The sequence below is a fragment of the Panthera pardus genome, unplaced genomic scaffold (genome assembly GCF_024362965.1).
Source record: "Panthera pardus isolate Hobbes unplaced genomic scaffold, ASM2436296v1 HiC_scaffold_13, whole genome shotgun sequence".
NCBI lineage: Eukaryota > Metazoa > Chordata > Mammalia > Carnivora > Felidae > Panthera > Panthera pardus.
The window spans coordinates 144,442,205-144,463,668 of record NW_026526688.1 but is presented as its reverse complement, the minus strand read 5'-3'; the positions used below and the strand labels follow the sequence as shown (position 1 = coordinate 144,463,668).

Sequence of the window (21,464 nt, the reverse complement as noted above, 5' to 3'; positions counted from 1 at the left end):
ATGATACCACACCTAGGAGGTTGCCTGGCTCAGTGATCCCATGATCACTGTTACCTGACCTTAGTGTTATTTCCTCTGGTAAGAAGCTGAATAGGATAAAAGACATCCTGGCTCAGGCAGCAGGAAGTGCAGTGGGGTTGAATGCGCATGAGGGTGTAACCTGCACGCAGGAAAGTAATGTGTATTCTCTTACGCAATAGCGGGGTCTTGGCTCCTCGGGTTGACGCCTAAGGTGGCATATGGTCACCTGTTGTAAGCATTCATGAGAAAAGTTGAGATGAACTCCCCAGGGCAGAGATCTGCTCACACTCAGCATCCGTTTAGTTCCCAGCACCGTGCTAGACTCTTAAACCTTTTCAAAACTCGAGTCTGTCCAGCAGAGGCCGCCCTGGGCCGGGGCTCCCGGGACCCGAGCGCGCCGGGAGAGGGGAGGCCAGGGGGTGGCCTTGTCAGCGCCGCGGGGCCCGGGTGGGAGGGGTTTGGCGGGGGCAGGCGCGGCGGCAGAGGCGGCCCCGGCTCGGGCGGCTGGGATGGAGCAGAAACGCGCCCGGCGCGGGAGCACACGCAGCTGACGGAGCCGCACCGCGTTTGCCTGGCTTCGTCAGCCGCAGGAACAGCCCGAGCCGCCGGGGCTGAGCGCGCAGAGCCGCCCTCGCCTCCCGGCTCCCGCGGCAGCCAGCCGGGCAGAGGAGGAGCCTTACGCGCCCGGAGCGCTCGGTCATTCCCGGAGCTCGGCACCGAACACCCGGGTACCATGGTCTGCACGACTCTCTTCGCTCTCTGCATCTTCACGGCAGGTATTTGGGGGCGCCGTCCTCCCCGAGCGGCCGGGCGCGGGAGGGGCTCCGGCGGCCGGGGCTGGAGCTGGGGCTGGAGCGGGGACACCGGGAAGTAAGTCACCGCGCGCGGGCGGCCCGAGTGGCGCGAGCCTCCGGAGTTGCGTGAAGGTATGTGCGCACTTGAATTTGGGGTGGTGTGAGCCTGTGGAGAGCCTGGGCTGTGCGAGACCGAGGGGGTGACGGGGTCCTTCCTGTCGCAGCCCGCGCCCGCACAAACTCGGGGCTTTGTGGAACAGGTGGCTGCGCGACGCGTTCGAACCCTGGTGGGCGATACTGATGGCGACTTGAGGCTTTTCGGGTCTCCGAGCACACCCTGCCAGAGTCGGGCAGCCGACTTCTTGAGGAGGTTGGACCCTGGGAGGGAAGAGAAAGCGGGAGAAGCGGCGGGGGAGCGGGGCGATGGCATCTGGATGGCTCTAAACGGTGGCTGCGCGCGCGGCGGGTCTGGTTGCGGTCCCTGAGACTTGGCGGTCTCTGCTCTCCGGTCTCCCGCGTCTGTGAGGAGGTGCGCTTGGGGATGATGCGGCACTAACAGCCCCACCGGCAGCTGCCTGACTCGCGATCAAACCTGGGGTTGCCATTCTACCCCGTGACCCGGAGCCTCCCCAAAAGGGGAGAGACCGTGGCACAACCCGTTAAGTTGGCTAAAACTACCCCCCGCCCCCGACACCAATTCAGGAAGTCTTCGCCGCGCGCGTCTCGCGGGTCTCGGGACCACCGACCGCGGCCTCTGGCAGGGGCTGTGGAGAGAGGATCAGGACTGAGCTCGGCTTAGTGGGGGCCGGGAGACATTCAACCAACGCTTTCAGTCTGGTGCTGGGTACCCAGCTTTTCCAGAAAATGCAGCCGGACAAGGGACAGCTGACTCTGGATAAGGTGGCAGGGGAACAAGCAGCGGAGTACGCGGACACCGGCATGTTTCGATAAGAATGTTCCAAAGCCATATGGCACAAGCCGATTTGACTGCTGCCTATATAGTCCGTGAATTCTTTTCCTCCTGAATCGCTTGGGCTCCTGTAATTGTGGGCAGCGGTCGTTACAATCCTTGGAAAAGAAGCCAGGAGTTTCCTGACAGCTCACAAAAGAGAGTGCAATTTTCAGGAAAAGTTTCCAGACTTGAGAGTATAGCGTGTTTTGTTTCATTTTTGTTTTTGTTTTTCTCGACTTGCTGAAAGCCTGAGAAAACCTTTCGTTTTGGTATCCGCACGGTTAGCAATCGCGTCTGCGGAGGTTCCGGAACACTCTGGGCGCTTTGGCTACACCGCCTCAGCGGGGAGCGCCAGGATCCTAGCAGGTGTAACAGCCGCCATCCCGAACCACGGGGTTGCCATGTGAGGCAATTCCAGCCCCACTCCAGGCAAGAGGTGTTTACGAAATGACATGAAAGGTGCCTTTACTTTTCTCCTCGCTAGGAATCTTTTCATGAAACTCAAAGCTCAGAAAAACTTGATTGAGCCAGTAGAGCCTATAGATAGGTTTGTTTCCCAATTTGATCTTGTGGCTTGTCTTTTTTTTTTTTTTTTTCAGTTTTTTTAATGTTTATTTATTTTTGAGAGAGAGAGACAGAATGTGACCAGGGGAGGGGCAGAGAGAGAGGGAGACACAGAATCCGAAGCAGGCTCCAGGCTCTGAGCTGTCAACACCCAGCCGGAAGAGGGACTGGAACCAAGAACCCTGAGATCATGACCTGAGCTGAAGTCAAGCTCAATGACTGAGCCACCCAGGGGCTCCATTGTCTTTTTAATTTTTATTGATAGCTCTGGCAGTTGGCACTACCTGTATTAACCCTACTAGGCAGTGTATTGTAGCTTTTTTTTTTTTTTTCCTAAGGAACTCAACATTTTTTTTTCTTGGTCAGTTTTCGAGTTTAGCCCAGCTATTCTGGAGGTGAGACTATTGCCCTTGTCCATCAGTGGAGAGAGAGGGCTGGTGGACACACAGAGTAGCCTCATCCCCATCCATGTACACATGGTGGGGGGGTGGTTCTGAAGGGAGAAAACCACAGCCTCCCAGTTTGGGGGGTCTCCTGACCCTGGAAACATAGTTAACGTTTCTGCATGTCTTTCAACCTTCCATCTGAAGGAATCTCTTTAGGGGAGGCTACTTGCAGTTAGTTGTCAGGAAAATAATATAAAAATTGGCATAAATACCTCATGTGATTCTTTGCATCCCAAAGTAGGGTGTTTTCAGAAACCAAAATAGCATTTTTCTGGGAAAAACAATAGAGGTGTCAGTAAAGGAGAGAGGGGTGAGGGTTCCTGAAATGAGTGTGGCATGTATGTATGTTTCAGTGACTCCCAGCTCCTCTGGTGAAGCTCTGGTTAGTTTCACCCAGTAGTTGCTACTTTTGTGTTCTCCTGTAATCTTCCTCCTCCTCTCCTCTTCCTCCTCCTCCTCCAACTTCTCCTCCTCTTCTTCTACCTTCTCCTCTTCCTTCTTTTTCACCCCTCCAGTAAAATTCTTCAGGTGATACCTTCTTGAGCCAGAAATGGGGTTTGGCAGGGGACATTTTGTAGCTTAGTAAATCCACTAGGTATATTCATAGCACTTACTCCTGCCTGAATAACGGACACTTGGACACTTGCAAATATGTGGGCATTGTCAACAAAAGTAATCTTGACACTTACTCACTTGTATTTTAAAAAGAAGGAAGAGAGAAAGCTTGAACCATCTTCAGTTCTTTCAAAGTTGACTGTGGCATAAACTGTTAAGGATATTTTACAGACCATTCTCAAACATCTCTCTGTACAAGGCACACGGGAGTCCTGCCTCCAAATTGAAATACAAGCCGGCACCATCACATTTTGGCTGCAGAACTGAGGAGGGAGGGAGGGAGGGAGGATGGCAGGGTGCAGGAAGTTTCCATCTTCATTCCTTTCCCTCTCCCTTCTGGATTCTCTTCTCCTTGCCCACCACCATCATTGCCACCTCTTGGTGTTCTATGGCTGAATTGTTTAAAAACTTCTTCACTCAAGGGTACCTGGGTGGCTCAGTTGGTTGAGCGTCTGCTCAGGTCATGATTTTGTGGTTCGTGAGTTCCAGCCCCAAACTGGGCGTTCTGCTATCATCAGCCTGTCAGTGCAGAGCCCACTTCAGATCCTCTGTCCCTCTCTCTCTGCCCTTCCTCTGCTTGCGCTCTCCCCCACCCTGCAAAAAAAAAAAACTTCCTCACTGAGACATCTGAGATAAAGCCCTTTTCCAACACTCAAGGGGGACAAAAGGGAAGCAAACACAGGTAAAAGAAACACAAACCCCATGATCCTACTTTCCTGTCCTGGAGAGTCTGCCTTGTCTATCCCTGCTCTCTCCACGAAGAAACTATCATATCTTACCCCAGTACTTAGGTTGCCCTAGGCAACGACTGGTTGCCCTTTGGTGATCAAGACCAAGAGAGCTAGACTGCAGTTGGCCACCAGCTAGAGATCCTGTTTGTGCTCTGGGCTTATCAGGTAGCTCTTCTCCAGGTGACTAACATCTAGAATGTCCTTATCATGGAAGGGCAACCCCACCCTACACATTTATGGCTGTGTTCTCACTGCCGATCCTGATATATAGGTCAAGAGCTTATCATAAGCATAGGAAAGCCTCACCATAAATCATATCATAAACCTATTAAAAATAAACCAAAAATGCACACACATTTAAGAACAGTGAGGTTATCCGTGGTTGTCTGGGAGTGGGGGTGACGGGTTGCTCAAGGTCCTCTAGCCTGGTTATCTCCTGTTCCCTGAAGTCAGTAGCACAAAGAAGTGACACCTCCTTCCCATGAAACCTGACCTGAGAAGGAGGAAGCTCTTCATTGTTATCTGATACCTTTACCGAGGCAGTGTTGCAAAGTGGTAAGCGGGAAGATTCTAGATTGCCTAGGTACAAAGCTAAGTTTTACTAGGTACTAAGTGTATAATTTAGGACAAGAAACAAAATTGGGAAAGTAAAACCTCATAAGGTTGTTGAAACTGTTAAGTGACTGAATATACCTACAGTGCCCGGGACGTGGTAAGCACTCAATAAGTGTTAGCCACTGTTGTTTTTATTACTCTTGTAAATAAAGTTTAGTAGCAATTGCTACCCATCACGCCCCCCTCTCGGAAATAGAGTTTCTGTGCTTGTGCTTAGACTATGTAAATCAAAGATCTCAACTAATATCCTAGCACAGTGCCAGCTGTTCTGGCAAACCTTAATGTGCAAATTAAGAAAATATTCAACTGAGCCTACTAAATGCCTAATTTGAAAAGGTTAATAATGTGTCCTCTCAGCTTTAGCATAACAGTCCAAAAAATGCTCTGTAACGAATAGAAGTCAAGTCTCATGAAGAACTTTATTTCTTCCACAAAGCCTTTTGCAAACTGTGTGTGTTTCAGAAGCCCAACTCAGCTAAACCTTAAAGTCAGATTCCTAGAGCCATAAATTTTGGATGATTCAGATCCAAGAACTTAGGAATAGGCAGCTCATGGTTATCTGAATGATCCAGAATGGCTCTCTTTCATTCTCTCTCTCTCTGTCTCTGTCTCTCAAGCCCCAAATCATCAGTAATGGTCAGATCTCTAATTTACCTTGAGCATTTGGGCCAGGTTTAATTGTGTGTTTTCATAAGGAAAATATTGGCCAATGTCTGATGTTTGATCAGACATTCTTAAGCAAGAGTTTTCTCTGCAGGGGTGGGTAGGTGAGGAGGTGGCCACAGAATTTGGAAACAATGGACATTTTAAAAATACTTTCAAAAGGGATTGGCTGTCTTAACACCCATAGCCTTTACAACAGTTTGCTTTCTTTTGCAAGTATCTGTCACTTAAGTTGGACATGTTAGTTTCGGAATCAAATATTTGCTTTGCTAATAAGATACTGAATGAAACAGTTATTTGGGAAAAAATAATGTTTCATTTAGAAGACAGTGGCAATTCTGAAAAGAGGTAGGCAGGTAGTGAGTGCATGCCTTAGGCAATGATTGCTTTTTACTTGGAAATGCAGGGCTAATAGGTTGTCGTCCAGTGAATGTGCAAGTGGGGTGACTATAAAATAAAACGGATTTATGTGTGGCATTGCTTATATTTTTAGGCACAGCTTCAATTATTTAAATGACAGAATTCACATAACATCAGATTTTCTGATGTGTAGATCATTAAGGGCTCGTCATAATCCTTATGCCAAAGTAGCCCGTTTCTTTCACCTGTCTTTTACCTGTTTTAATGTCGTTTATAAACCTTGAGACCTTTGCCAAGGTCTCAGTGATGTAGAAATCGTTACAACAAAACAGACAATTACATAATTCTTTCCATCTATGTTTTTCATTGGTACAGGGTGGTATAATGTCAACTGAAAATAAGCTGTTTTAGTTTTCTTTTGGCTAGCGCTGCCAGATTTAGCAAATAAAAACGCAGGTTGCCCAGTCTAATTTGAATTTCAAATAAACAGTGTATTCTAAGTATGTCCCTCATAATAGTTGGGACACTTAAACTAAACAATTCTTCGTGGTTTATCTCGAATTCAGATTTAACTGGGCATCCCGTATTTTATCTAGAACCCCTACCTTTGGCCTTTCATCTGCGGTTCACCTAAACAAGGGGTTTGATACAGGATTAGCTCTATTTTGAACCCCACCTCACCTAGCATTAGTTGTCCTGTACCTTTTCAGTCTGTTCTTGGGAAGACAAATTTAAGAGCAGCTATCTCTAGGATAGCATTGTTATGTGGTTTTGAACAATTGGGATTTCCGTAGCCTTCCTGAGGCTCTATTACCTTAGCCTCCTGTACCGTTCCTTTAAAAAAAAAACACACACACAACAGTATACGTATTTTAAATGGTAGCAATGTTCTTGCCTGAGAGCTGGAACTAGAAGCCTTCTAGAATCCAGCTGGCAACTGATTAAAAAAGAAAGTTAGAGAATAGCTTTGGATTTCAATGCTTTCTTCTGTGCCAGGATCTTCGTACATCTCACAAATATTAATTATATAAGGTTTACATAATTCTTGCTGTATAGGTCTATTGGAATACTTGAAATCTGTAGGTATGGAGCCTCAAGCAGCATATTAGAATTTCAAGGCAAATTGGAAAAAAAAAAAAAAACACAACAACCTGAAGCAATTGGACTGTGGTGGGAATTTGCACCTTTTATACCTAAGGCAAAATCTGTGAATAGGTAACTGTTCGTGGAAAACCATTGTGGGAAGTTACCAGTGTGGTATTTAGAAAACATGTCTATAGGATACAAAATAAGATGAATGGTAGAATACTTTGATGATAACATCTTCCAAATTCTGACACCTGATTTACTTTTTTATGAGGGAGAAAATAAGGACAGAGGAACTCTAGTGCAGGTGTTGAACATGAAAAGAATTGGAGGGGAGAAGATTTTGTTTGATTTTTTTGTTTTGTTTTGTTTTTTGGCCATGGTTGAATGGGGTGATGAAAATATATGTTACCTTTTAAATTACGATATTCTTGCCAGTTTTGTGTTGTCCAGAAGCATAACCTCATTACTGACAGAGTTTGCTCACTTACTATTGTATCTGTGACATCGGATTATTACCGGTGCTATCCGCTTCTTAGAAAATCTTTTCAGTTTCTGTTAGAAAAGCTTTTGTGATCCCGCATATGGGCAACAGACAGATACCATTATACTGGTGTTGAACATTTATTTGACTGTTAAACACTCCATGCTATATGATTCTTGCTTTGTACTATAACTCGGATTCTTTAGGAAGAACAATGACAATCATTGTAAGGATAAAAGGAGGCCCTCTTTATTCACTATGCAAATAACGAATGCTCTCTTTATTCACTACAATGCCTTGTCACTACGTGTTTAGGGAAATGTTTAAGACACCATCATTCTACTGAGTTCATGGAACATGTCAAGTTATATTAGATTATGAAAGGATTTCAACACATCTGAGAATGAGAACACAAGGGAATCTAGATGCCCATCTGTTCATCAGAAGGTCCTAAAGGATCTGGTGGCCCTAACACCTCTTTGTTGGCTGGGGAAAAGAGGCAAGTTATCGGCGGGCACACTCTGCCAGTCAGGAATCCTTGCTATCGATGGATGCTGCCTGAGAGGCAACATCAAGATGAATACGGCCATCACCCAGCTGATGAGGAACGGAACCCTGGATGTTTGTCTTAAAAATTACAGGGGTAATGGGGACAGCATTCAGGAGGCGAGAGCTCTGGAATTCTCCTTTTTGAAGAGCTGTTCAGACAGGCCTGAGCAAGAGAGGGAATTAATCAGTTTTGAAGGATAAATGATCATTCATCATTTACATTCTAGGAAATGTTGCATGGCAACTCAACTTTCTAGCTGCTCAGGTTGAAAATCACGAGTCCTCTTTGAGTCAGGTTGAAAATCTTTTGAGTCTTTTTCTCTCAACGCCCCTCATCCGATCCTTCAGGATCTCTTTGCCCTACCTTTAAAATAGATACAGAATTCAAACACGCTTTGCCACCTCTACTGCTCTCACTTTGGGTGAACTACCATCTCTTTCTCCTGGAATATTGTGGTGGCTGGCTCGTAGGTCAACCAACTTTTGCCCTTGCCTTCCTAAAGTCTTTTCTCTACATAGCAACAGTTGATCCAATCGAAATGTATCAGATGACGTCATCATTCTATTCACAGCTTTACAGTGGCTTCCCATTGCATCCAGAGTGAAATCCCAAGTCCTTACCGTGGCCATTAAGACCACCATGAGCCACCACCACATTCATCCTTGGACCTGGGCCTCTGCATCTTCTTCACTCATCCCACGCTAGCCACACTGGCTTTCTTAAAGCACTCGATGGCTGGTTCCTCTGTCTAGCGCATCCTTTCTCCAGATGGCTCATTCCCTCACCTCACGAAAATCTTTGCTCAAATGGCACCTTCTCAATGAGACTTCTCCTGACCAGCACTTTAAAATTACAGCCTGTTGCACCTCACAATACCATATTACCAGTGCCCCTTAACTGCCTTTCCCTCTGCTTTTTCTTTAATGTCTATCTCCCTCCACCCCTTACCCATCCCTGCCCCCCTGGGATTTTGTCGGTTGTTTTCTGTAGGATCCCCAGTGCTAAATACTATGTGGCACTTAGGGTGTGCCCAAAATATATTTGTTGAACTGAATGATTAAAATACATTTTTGAGGGTGGCCAAAATGAAGACTTAATTCAAATTTTACCTTAGATAACCCAAAAATGAGACATTGGCAAACTCGCTTACTATCAGGTGCACATGTCTAGTGTTTTCAGTTAGTTTTTTAAAAAAATATGAGTCAGCCTTTAGTTTTCATTGAGGGTTACAAAAGCTAAGCTTTAAAATCAGCTTTTTTTTTTTTTTTTTTTAGCTATGCACATACAAAACACTTCTTTTAAAAATGTAAGCCTTCCCTGCCCCCCCACCCCCATGGATGTCACTTTAAAATAGCTGAAATGTCTTAAGTTCTCTGGCCAATTAAGAAAATGTCACCTTGGGGGGCACCTGGGTGGCCCAGTTGGTTAAGCATCTGACCTGGTTTCGACTCAGGTCATGATCTCACTGTTCCTGAGATCAAGCCCCAGGTTGGGCTCCATGCCGACAGCACAGAGTCTGCTTGGGATTCTCTCTCTCCCTCTCTCTCTGTCCCTTCCCACTCTCTCTCTCTCTCTGTCTATCTCTCTCTCTCCCTCCCTCCCCAACTAAAAGAGAGAGAGAGAGAATGTCACCTTGGGACACCTGGGTGGCTCAGTGGGTTGAGCATATGACTCTTGATTTCAGCTCAGGTCATGATCTCCTGGTTCGTGAGTTTGAGCCCCATGTCAGGCTCTACGCTAATGGTACAAAGCCTGCTTAGGATTCACCCTCTCTCTCCGCACCTCCCATTCATGCTCTGTCTCCCTTTAACTCAACAAAAAACAAATAAACTTTAAAGAAAAAAACAAAATGTCACCTTTAGGGCACCTGGGTGGCTTAGTCAGTTGAGCATCCAGCTCCTGATTTCGGCTCAGGTCATGATCTCATGGTTCGTGGGATGGAGCCCTGCATCCATCCGGCTCTGCACTCTCTCTCTCTCCCCTTCTCTCTGCCTCTCCCCTGCACGTGCACATGCTTGCTCTCTCAAAATAAATAAACATTAAAAAAAGAAAGAAAGAAAACGTCACCTTTGAGCTCAGCTAGAAAGATAAAGATACCTCCACTATTTGAACATTTTTGAGAATTTTCTGAATAACTAAAAACAACCCGATGGTGAAAAATAATTTGAGTCTCAAGGAAGCATGACTGGCGGTTTCCCAGTGATGTTTGAGAAAGTTAAGTAAATACAGATGCTGAGTGTTGAGAGCATAAGTTATTTACTAATAAACTTGAACAGAATGGGGAGTTTTCTTGACCTTAAAGACTCTGCATTCTGCCTTCACTGGTCATTCTGAAATATGAATTGTGTTTTAGTACAAGCAATGGATGGAAGTGATTAAAGCCTTGACTAAATCAAACCTGCATCCCGAGAGCACGTGTTACCGACCTGCGGGGCTGACACCCCCTGACAGGGCTGGTGTTAAAATCACCCAGGCTGGCATATCCCTCAGCTTCATTATCCAACAAATGTTCATGGAACTCTCCGGCTCACATAGAAACATTTCATTATATAGCAGCTGCCAAAAAGAACAGGAGCTTAGGATATAACCACATACTTGTCTGGAAGCCTCAGGGGCAATGGTAAAATTTAAGATTGTACTTGAAGTGCAACCTATAAACAAAGCAAAGAATAGAAAAGATGACATTTTGCATTAAAAACACCTGCCTTGCTTGACCAGTGAGGTCCATTGCCCATTCTTGAGGCGGGAAGGCGCCCAGGCATCTTGAAGTGTAGCAACATTGACTCTAAACTGGGGGGGGGCAAAGGACAGTGAGTCTGCCCCGATGCTGGAGGACCAGCAGGGAACTGTCTCTGGGGGTGTGGGCGTGACTCTGGACAACAGGTGACCATTCCCCCACCTCCCGGCCCTGGGAAAGACCGTGTCCCCGACTGAGATGGAAAGCAGGGCCTATGGTAATTCTAGGCTTAATTTTTGAGGAACTGTCAGACTGTTTTCGAAAGTAGCTGCATCATTTTATATTTGTGTAGTCCATCTCAATAAAGCTATTCAAGTAACATTTTTTAAAGTTTTTATTTATTTCTTTTGAGAGAGAATCCCAAGCAGGCTCCATGCTGTTAGTGCAGAGCCCAACACGGGGCTCAATCCCACAACCGTGAGATGATGACCAGAGCCAATATCAAGAGTTGGATGCTTACCCCCCGGAACCATCCAGGCGCCCCTCAAGTGAATTTTTTTTAAATAAAGGAAGGGAAAGGAACATGCATCCACAAGACAAGTTTCCCCAAATCTCGAAGACAAATGTGGCTGCTGAAGGAGCAAAAATTATTACATCACTGAGAACCGTTCCAGTTTGGAGGGTTATCAGAAAGAGGGAGAGATGTGATTTTTGAGATTAGGAAATTTACAGCCAAGTTTTTGTTAAAAAAAATGAAATGTCAGTAAGGGATTATTGTCTCTTGTTTGGTAACAGTTTTTAAAAGCTGCCCCCCCCCACTGTTTTTTTTTTTCTTATTATGGAAACTATAAATAGACACAGAAATTGACAAGAATGTGTCTCTTACTGGCCCAGACCTGATTCAGAGTCTGTTTGTTTTGGTTAAGAACTTTTTTTTTTAAGTAGTTTTTTTAAGTAGGTTTCACACCCATTGCAGAGCCCAACATGGGGCTGAACTCATGACCCCAAGACCAAGACCTGAGCTGAAACCAAGAGTCACCTGTTTAACGGAGCTACCCAGGCAACCCTTGGTGAAGAACTTGTAAAAATATTAATATGTTGGCAAAAATAATTAAAATGTTAGTACATTGGAAATAACGTAAATGTCTAGGTATAAAGCACTAATCCAGTAAACTAGCATACATTCAAGGTTCATTCAATCACATAATACCAAGCGTTTGGATGAATGAGGCGGTTAGTTTATTTATGTACTAACACATTAAATAGGTTATGATCTGTTGAAATAATAATTGTCACTTTATATTTCACAATTGTATCAGAAAAGCAAGTTACAGAATAAATGTACATTGTGATGAAATATTGAAAGCATTATTTTTATATCTGTGCCTGCACAGAAAATGATTCAGAAGAATCTAGTGGTTATTTCTGGCAGGTGGGCTTTGGATCAGTATTGCTTTTTATGCTCTTTTGTTGTGTCTGAAATTTTTTTAATAGTTTGTATTACCTTCACAATTAAAAAAGTAAAGATAGTATCAATAATTCAATTCCTCTTTATCAACATTTAATGTGGCTATAGTAACTGCTGGATAGCTATTTTTATCCTCAAAATCTTGATTCAGAAATCCTTCTGATGGAGCCTTCAAAAACTATATCTTAGAAAAGCAAAAACCTCAGGAAGGTTTACAGGATATCACTGACGTAACGGGCAGGGAAGGTTCTGGGAAGGAATTGACTTAAAGTAATATTATATTTTGTAAAACCAGAGCGCTACATAAATCATTGATCAGAACAACTGTCTCAGTATTTTAAGAAACTCTGACTTAACTGATCAGTATTTCAGATACTTCATTCATTTTTAATATCTTGATTTTGATTTTTTTGTCACTTATGGGAGCAATTTTAAATTAAAACATTATTCTAAGCTTCTCTAAAATGAAATCTGTCATCTTAGACATCAAATAAGAAAAACAGTCTGCAAAGAATATAGGATTTGTTTTTCTTCAGCAACATTAAATTTGTTATATCATCTTTTTGATAAAATAATCAATAAAATGTGGTTTAAACAAATGTGAAAGCATCCATTACTAACACCCCATGAGCATATAGGTCAACCCCTTTGTATTCCAAATAAGGCTCATAAACATGCTAGTATAAGGCAGAGATTTCGCATTTGTAATTTTTAGTTTTAGTAGGTATCGCACTATACTATGATGTTGATTTCCTTTGCCACTTCATCTAATCCCATGGGAGAGACAGTACCAATCCCATGTTGTAGTTCAGGTCACTGAGTCTCAGAAGTTAAGTAATCACACAGCTGATAAGTGACAGAGCTAGGCTTTGAACCCGGTCTGTCCTCTTTTACCCACCTTAGCCCCTACTGTCTTGAATGGCCAAATCAGACTATGTAAATTTGGTCTCGGAAGTTTCTCTCTCGACTCTGGTCCTCTTCCCCATCCCCGCATCTACGGACTTGACCGAGGACTTTGTCATCTTTTCCTAGACTGTCACAGTAACTCCTAAATGGTCACTGGCCACCCTTTCCCTTCTCACAGTCTCTCACCACTCTTTTGGAAATCATTCAGGCCAAACTGCCTCCTCCCCACCAAAGGAGGAGAAGCAACCCTAGATCTACTTAAGAGTCTTCTAGGTGCTCTGATTGTGGCTCCTAAACCCCATTTCCACCAAAGGAGGAGTGCCTGGCTGACTTAGTCGGTTAAGTGTCCAACTCCTGATCTCAGCTCAGGTTGTGATCTCACAGTTCAGAAGATCAAGCCCCGACTTGGGCTCTGTGATGACAGCACAGAGCCTGCTTGGGATTCTCTCTCTCCCTCTGTCTCTGGCCCTCCTCCTCTCACACATGCTCTCTCACTCTTGTCTGTCTCTCTCTCTCAAAAATAAATAAATAAAATTTTAAAAAGAACGAAGGCTTCTTAGAGAAGTGGCGAATTCCACGTCTGTGTTAGAAAATACATAAGATGAGCCTAGAATATCTTGTTCTACCAGGTAGTAAGAATGCTGTCAAAGGCTACCAGGCTCCTGTCAGAAAGACTCAGAACCACTTAATGAGGCTCCCGCTGGCCAAAGATGGGACAAATTGAACGTCAGTAAGGATAAATGCAGTGGATTGGATCACATTGTTCAAACTCACGAGTTAATTGTGATACCAGAACAAAACAGTAACAGCACACAGCTTCATTGGTCTCCCTTGGAGGAGGCTGTTATTTGGGGAAATAAGACATAAATAGAATTAAAATTCTTGATTGATTGATCTTATTTTTGCCTTTATTTTGTGCTGTGTCCCACGGGGTGACCACATACTAGATAATGGGATGACTGTCTTTATATAGGTATCCTAGCTAATAAATGAAGATGTCATGGTAGAAATAGAATAGCACCATATTGTATCACCTAATGAGTTAGTGAATCTTGGCACTGACCCTCACTGGCTGACAACACCGTGAAGGGTGGCATAGCCAGATACTATATCTCCTGATGGAAAGGTACACCATCCCCTGTGAAATAGGCTTCCCACACTGAAGGGAACCCACATCTGATCAAGCCTCCACATCCAACTGTGAAGTCACAGGAAATACAGAGGCCCAAAGAGGGTGTTAAGTAACACCACAGAAGTGGAATCAACAAACTTCTGACCACAGACAACTCTACAGGACAGACATCCTTGGTTTCTTCAGTAAATAAATTGCAAGGAAAAAAGGGAGATTGAGAGAAAGATGGGGAGGCAGGATTTATCGATGAAAAAGAGACTTTAAGAGAGACACAGTGACCAGTCACAATTGTGGGCCTTACTTGGATCAAACCAAAACTGTAAGAATAAATTATGATATTTCTGAGACAATTGGGAATTTAATCATTGCCTAGACATTTGATGATACTAATTATTATCGTTTCAGTATGACAATGACATAGCCATATGTTTTTAGCAATAGCCCTTTTAAATGTTCATTTGTTTTTGAGAGAGAGAGAGCATGAGTTGAGGAGGGGCAGAGAGAGAGGGAGACACAGAATCCGAAGCAGGCTTTAAGCTCTGTCAGCACAGAGCCTGACATGGGGCTCGAACTCATGAACCTTGAGATCACAACCTGAGCCAAAGTTGGACGCTTAACCGACTGAGCCACCCAGGTGCCCCACAGCCCTTATCTTTTAGAAATACACACTGTTATATTTACATAAGAAGTGCCACTGTGCCTAGTATTTGCTTCAAAATCCTAGAGAAAATAGTTTTGTGTGTGGGGGGGGGGGGGGTTAACAGAAAAAAAATGATTTTGGGTTGATAATTCTTGAAACTGGGCAAAGGGTACATAAGGGTCCATTGCACTCTTCTCTCCCATTTTTTGTAGATGATTAAATTTTCCCATTATTCAAAGTTTTTATAAAGAATTTTCCAGAAACCCCCCATTTCTTACAGAAACAAGTCCAAACTCCTTAGCAAGTGGCTTAAGATCTGAGTTAGAGGCAGAACGAAAGAGAGATAGTGCGGGTACTCGTGGTATGAGAGGCTATAGAAACAAATAGATGATTCTTGTTTGGGAAGTCTTCCCCAGGATGGAAGCACACGCCACTACCTTCAGGCCTTCGCTCTGCCAGTTCCTCATTCTAGAATGCTGTACTCCATTGGCTGCCAGCCAAAATTCTCTTCATCCTGTAAGCTCAGAGTTCCCCTTCAGCTGTTTGCATACGTCACCCCTTTAGACTTCCGGCCTTTGGAGAGGAAGAATGCTGTCTTAGCTTCAAATCCCTTGCCCAGGTGTGAGTGTATACACAGTAGGTGCTCAGGACTTACTGGGTTGAACTGACGAATCTGAAGCTCAAAGATGGAGACCCAAGATCTCACAGCTCCTTAGCGGCTGAACTTAGACTACAAATCTCATGTTTATAGGAATAGGAGTGCCCCGACTTTAAAGACTCCAAAGCCCCTTCTTCATTGTTCCCTAGCACTCCTCCACTTAGAGTTAGGATTAAAGGCTTCATGATCTCTGAAAGAAGTAAACCATTGGGGTGTCTGGATGACTCAGTCCGTTAAATGTCTGACTCTTGGTTTCAGCTCAGGTCATGATCTTGGGGTTCGTGAACTCAAGCCCTGTGTGGGGCTCTGTGCTGACAGTGTGGAGACTGGGATTCTCTCTCTCCCTCTCTTTTCTCTGCCCTCCCCTGCTCATGCTCTATCTTTCTCAAAATAAAAAAAAATAAGCTTTAAAAAAAAAAAAAGAAGTAATGCATTAGAGTAGCTGAGAGTAATTTATTTATTGCCATGGACTGGCACATAGAAGGGCAGAGAGCCTCTAGTAGCCTGTAGGACGAAAACATTTTGGGAGTGGAGAGTGCCCTGGGAGCTGGGACAGCTCCTGGGTAAGGAGCTGCATGGTGAGAGGCTCCACGAATGCAAGGGACATCAGAAGGTCCCAGGGGAAGCACAGAAAGGAGAGGAGATCCTGTTAGCCTGCTTCACAGGATCACACAGCAGCTCGTGAAATTTGGAAAGGAATTGTAATCGCTTTCCAAACAAGCGTGCTGTCTTTGGACAACCACCCTTAGCGGCACATACTTTTGCAATAAAATTTCACTTTAGCTAAGAGAATCCAGTAAAGATTGTCCTTTAAAGGATTCATAGGTAGAGGTATTCAAAGGAAAGTGTGCTCTCCCGGGTAGGAGGGGACACCGGCTCCTGCCTTCTCTGTCACCCGGCAGCAGAAGATGCCAGTAAGTGGCCTGTACCCAAACAGCACTCCCCCCATTCCGCTGCAAACTGCATGCTCCCTTGGACTGTGCCAAACTGCCAAGTTTGGGATAAATATAGATTAGCTATTGTCTTAGTTTCCTAGGGCTGTCATAACAAATTACCCCAAACTTGAATGGCTTAAAACAACAGAAATGTATTCTCTCACTGTTGTGGAAGCTGGAAGTAGGAAATTAAGGTTTCAGCAGGGCCATGCTCCCTCCAGAGCCTCAAGGGGAGGACTCTTCCTCGCTTCTTCCAGCTCCTGGTAACCCCAGGCATTCCTTGGCTTGTGGAAGCATTAACTTCAGTCTCTTCCTCTGTCTTCACGTGACCTTCATCCTCTGTGTCTGTGTCCAGATTCCCTTTACGAGGACACCGGTCACTCAGTCATATTGCATCAGGGCCAACCCTAATCCAGTATGGCCTCATCTTAATTTGATTATATCTTCCAAGACCAGATTTCCAACTAAGGTAACATTCACAGGTGCCTAGGGGTTAGGGTTTCCACATATCTTTTTGCCGGCACATGGTTTTAACCGATGCTAGCTGTATTATTTTCACTACTAAGCCATGTTCGTGAGAGGCACTCCCCCCACTGATAAAAGAAGCAGGCAATAATTTAATCAACTGTAAGTTAACTTTTTATTCAAGATAGCAGCTGCAGTCGCGTCAGGTATATTTTATTTTACTTGTTAACTTTTTAATTTCTATTTCCCTTGATTGTAGAGGGCTGGTTGAGACCGTTTAAATCGGGTATTTCTTAATCAGAGTGCTGTGGGCTTTTGGAGGGGACATAGCATAAAAAGACAGCATCCCTGGTCCCTGACCACTACATAAACAGTAGCACCTACAGACAGTATGACAAGGAAGATAAAAGAAAAGCAGAGAGACAGGAAAAAAAAAAGAAGGGAGGGAAGGAAATGCCTTCACATATTTCTAAACTTATCAGCCTCATTGAAAACCAATGGTCTAAATTAATGAGATTTTTAATGACTCTCCTTAGATCACAGAATGGGTTGCACTAAGCAATAGCAATTCTGCTTATGCAGCCAGCTTAACTTCGAGAATACTCTAGATGCTTCAGGAACATTGTAATATTGGCATGGCTTGTAGCATGTATGCTGTTTGGGAGGCATGGGGCAAATTTGAGGGCGTTGTTTCACTTCTCTGCCAGTGTATTTGTGGGTGGGATGTGTGTTTTCCTCCTTTCTTACTTGCATCCTTCCTTACCAAAATAATTAGAAGAATTTAGAAAGGAGGAGACCAGGTAATGTGAGAAAGGATGTTTTTTTCAGGGAAAATTAATATTCAATGGATTCATGCATTTTTTGTAATATCTAAAACTCAACTCTTCGTCTCCATAAAAAGCTGGATAATCTGTATATTCAATAGCTATACTCATATACATCCACATCTTCTGATTAGGTAGGACACGGACATTTGTTTGGTTCTACCTAGTCAATGTTGTTTTGGAATTACAGCTTTCCTGATAGGGCAGAGTGAAAATCAATATTTGAAATTCTTTTCCCCGGAAAAAGTATAATTTCTCTTATAGGAGATGTAATTACCTAGATAGTTTTGCTTATATAGGCAAGAGAAATATTCTAAGAAAAGTGAGAGGTCTACTGTCTAAAGTCTTTATTGATTTGGGTTATTCTCAAAGGAGTAAAAAAATGTAAAGCTATAAACAAAGCTCCTTGATGAGAACTGAGTCCATGCTGAGATAAATAGTTACAAAGCAAGAGAACAGCCTCATTATATTTTTAAAATCCCAGGGAGAGCCATTGTTTTGCCAAAGCAATGTGGTCAAACAGCTTGGGACCCAACATCAGTGCCCAGGAGACTAGGAGTAAAGAGCTTTAGAAGCTTTGAATTTTTTTTTCTAAAACAATTAAGATTAAAGGAGTTAATCAGGAAATCTGAGGTTATATAAGGGTTGAGCAAGTCAACCAGCTCATGTATCTGTTTTGGGGCACATGCTTGGGATGACCAATCTTTTGCATGGAAGATTGTTCTTTATGATAATTCTTCCAGAATGAAAGGAGTGACAAGAACCATTAAAGTCTGAAAAGCGATCCCCACCACTGACATCTGAGAACATCCTGGCCTCTCCAGAGACATGAGACCGAAGAAAGCAGATGAGCCAGCTGGGCTCAAACCCTGAGGGGCCTGATGGGAAGAGGAAGGAAAGTGGGTCAGGTCTGGTGAAATAGCTTGTCTCCCTTGGCAAGTCAAGCTGGCCAGTTTGGAGGCTACCAGTTTTGTCATGACCCGCCTGGCCACCTCTCCACCTCCTCTCCAAACTTGGAATGGCAGCTGCCTGAGACTACACGGCACATGAGGCAGAAGCTAGAAGCAGATCTGGAATATAACCTCCGAAGCTCTAAGCCTCAATCTCCATGATAAATTCTTCTCAGAATTGGTGGGAAGAGGTCATTGACTACTGATGCAAGAACTACCCCGGAAAAATTAAAAGCCTGCTGAGATGGTGTATGAAGGGAAGGGAGTTCTGGAGAAAAGGACCCAATTTCTCTTTGACGTCATTATTGTTGGGTTTCTAGGAAGACACAGAAAACTTGAACTAGAGGCACAAAGTTCACTGACATGAGCCAGGTGGTACTTCACCAGGTCTGTGCTAGCCAAGGTGACTTCATTTATCTTCTGTCTGAAGCTGTGTCTCTTCTGGTCGAACTATCAACAATAGCAGCTTGGATTTAAGAGAACATCTATGTTCTTTACTTCCTGAAAAGGGCTTTTTTTTTCCTTCTAATTTTTTTAAAATTCCAGTGTAGGTAATATGCAATGTTATATTAGTGTCAGGTGTACAATATAGTGATTCAGTAATCCTGTACATTATTCAGTGTTCATCACAATATCTGTGTTCTTTAATCCCCATCCCCTATTTCGCCCATCCCCCCACCAGCCTCCCCTCTGGTAACCATCAGTCTGTTCTCTATAGTTAAGAGTCTGTTTCTTGGCTTTCCTTTTTCCCCGTGCTCCTTTGTTTCTTCAATTCCATATATGAGTGAAATCATATGGTGTTTGTCTTTCTCTGACTGGTTTATTTCACTTGGCATTATATGCTCTAAATAATCCATGTGGTTGCAAATGGCAAGATTTCATTCTTTTTTATGGCTGAGTAATATTCCAGTGTGTGTGTGTGTGTGTGTGTGTGTGTGTGTGTGTGTGTATATATATATATATATATATATATACCACATCTTTATCCATTCATCAGTCAATGGACACTTGAACTGCTTCCATAATTTGGCTATTGCAGATAATGCTGCTATAAACATGGGGGTGCATATAACTTTTTGAATTAGTGTTTTCAGTTTCTTTGGGTAAATCCCCAGTAGTGGAATTACTGGATCATATGGTAACACTATTGTTAACTTTTTGAGGAACGTCTATATTGTTTCCCACAGTGGTTGCACCAGTTTGCATTCCCACCCATAGTACACGCGGGTTCCTTTTTCTCCACATCCTCGCCAACACTTGTTTCGTGTATTTTATATTTTAGCCATTCTGACAGTGTGACGTAATATCTCCCTGTGGTTTTGATTTGCATTTCCCTGAGAGTGAGTGATGTTGAGCATCTTTTCACGTGTCTGTTGGTCATCTGTATATCTTCTTGTGAGAGATGTCTGTTCATGTCTTCTGCCCATTTTAATTAGATTATTTGGTTTTTGGTTTTTTGTGTTTTGTCTTTTTGTGTGTGTGTTAAGGTGTATATGTTCTTTATATGTTTTGAATGCTAACCATTTATCAGAGATGTCATTTGCAAATACCTTCTTCCACTCAGTAGGTTGTCTTTTATACACTACAAGGTTTTTAACATCCCAAATTTGACCTGTGTTCTGATTCATAATGTCTGGCCAAAAAATGCTGCTATTTTGAAACTACATAGCAAGCAACGTATAGATTGGACTTTGCTATAAACTCAGTGCTACAAACCAGCTAATTTGCTGTTCACTTGTGGCACTGATGATATGTTCTAACATGTTGAGAAAACATGAACCAACCCCACTGCACTGCAAGAAAGAAATTTCTACTGGTTGTGATGACCGTGAATAAGTAACAGGCACTAAATCCCCATCTGCAAGGGAAGCGGTAACCCTTACCACCTGGACTCCTTAATGTGCAAATTATATTGTTCACAACTTTTCTTGATTTTATTTTTATAAAGATCCACTTTTTTAGCATCAGACTTAACCAACACTTGATTTTTCTTTTGGATGGGGTACTGGCAGTTAGCTAGTATATAAATTCAGGAAGCATGATTAATAGGTAGATCAAAATGCATCTAAGAATTTAGGTTTAAGCCCTGGTGGATAAAGTATCCTTCTAAAAGCATTAGCAGTTTGGCTTCAAATGGGACATTGGATTAATTCAGTCTATACTTCCTTACTACACAGCATCATTTCAAGGTATAAATTCAATTTGTGGTATGGAAAATGGATAAGATATGCATAAACTTGTCTTGATTTAACAGGGATGACAAATTAAATGTTTATTTACCAATAAAATATTCCAAATAACTGAGCTTTCTCTATAGAATATGAGTGGTCAGATTTTTAAAATGGAAGAACAACATTGTTAAAACTATATTTAACACTTGTGGCAAGGTCACTGATAAGTGCCCTGCCTCCGTGTATCATCTGTTAAGTAAAAGTCTCAAATGCGAGGACCTCTGGCATCTGCTCTTTATGATCTGCAACAGATTCTTCACCTGAAGTCTACGAAAACCTGGCCGATCCATAAATGACCACCAGGAACTCTATGAAACTCCTAAAGTTGTACCCAGCATTGCATATATGTACTTATGTGTCCTTTTGCGGGGACGGGTGGGGAGAAGATCCATAGATTGCATCCAGTACTTGAACTCTGGGTCCCTAATAAGGTTAAGAACATCTGACGTTCATTCTTGCTTTGAAAATACATATGGCTCCTCAGGATGGTCTGGTGCTAGAGGATGTCCTCATACTAGGGGTAGTCCTGGCTCAAGTTTACGTGGGTTATAGCTTCCAATGTGCAGATTGCTCTTGGATGCATCCTCGTCACCCTCTGATCACCCACAAAGGCAGAGATTGTCCTTGTAGTTACAGATAAGGAAATCATTGTAGGTGGGGGGGCAGAATGGTTCAGAGATGTGTCACTGAGGTGGTG

At 43.4% G+C, this 21,464-nt stretch overlaps 1 protein-coding gene across 1 annotated transcript in view; it reads left to right on the top strand.

Annotated features, from left to right (window-relative positions):
* The first annotated feature begins 370 nt into the window (after window positions 1-370).
* The window catches only part of PARM1 (prostate androgen-regulated mucin-like protein 1), a 109,746-nt gene continuing 88,652 nt past the window's right edge, over window positions 371-21,464 (top strand). The window contains exon 1 of the mRNA XM_019467440.2: window positions 371-797. Coding sequence (XP_019322985.2) covers window positions 755-797 — 43 coding nt within the window. The 5' untranslated portion in view covers window positions 371-754. The remainder of the gene's footprint in view (window positions 798-21,464) is intronic.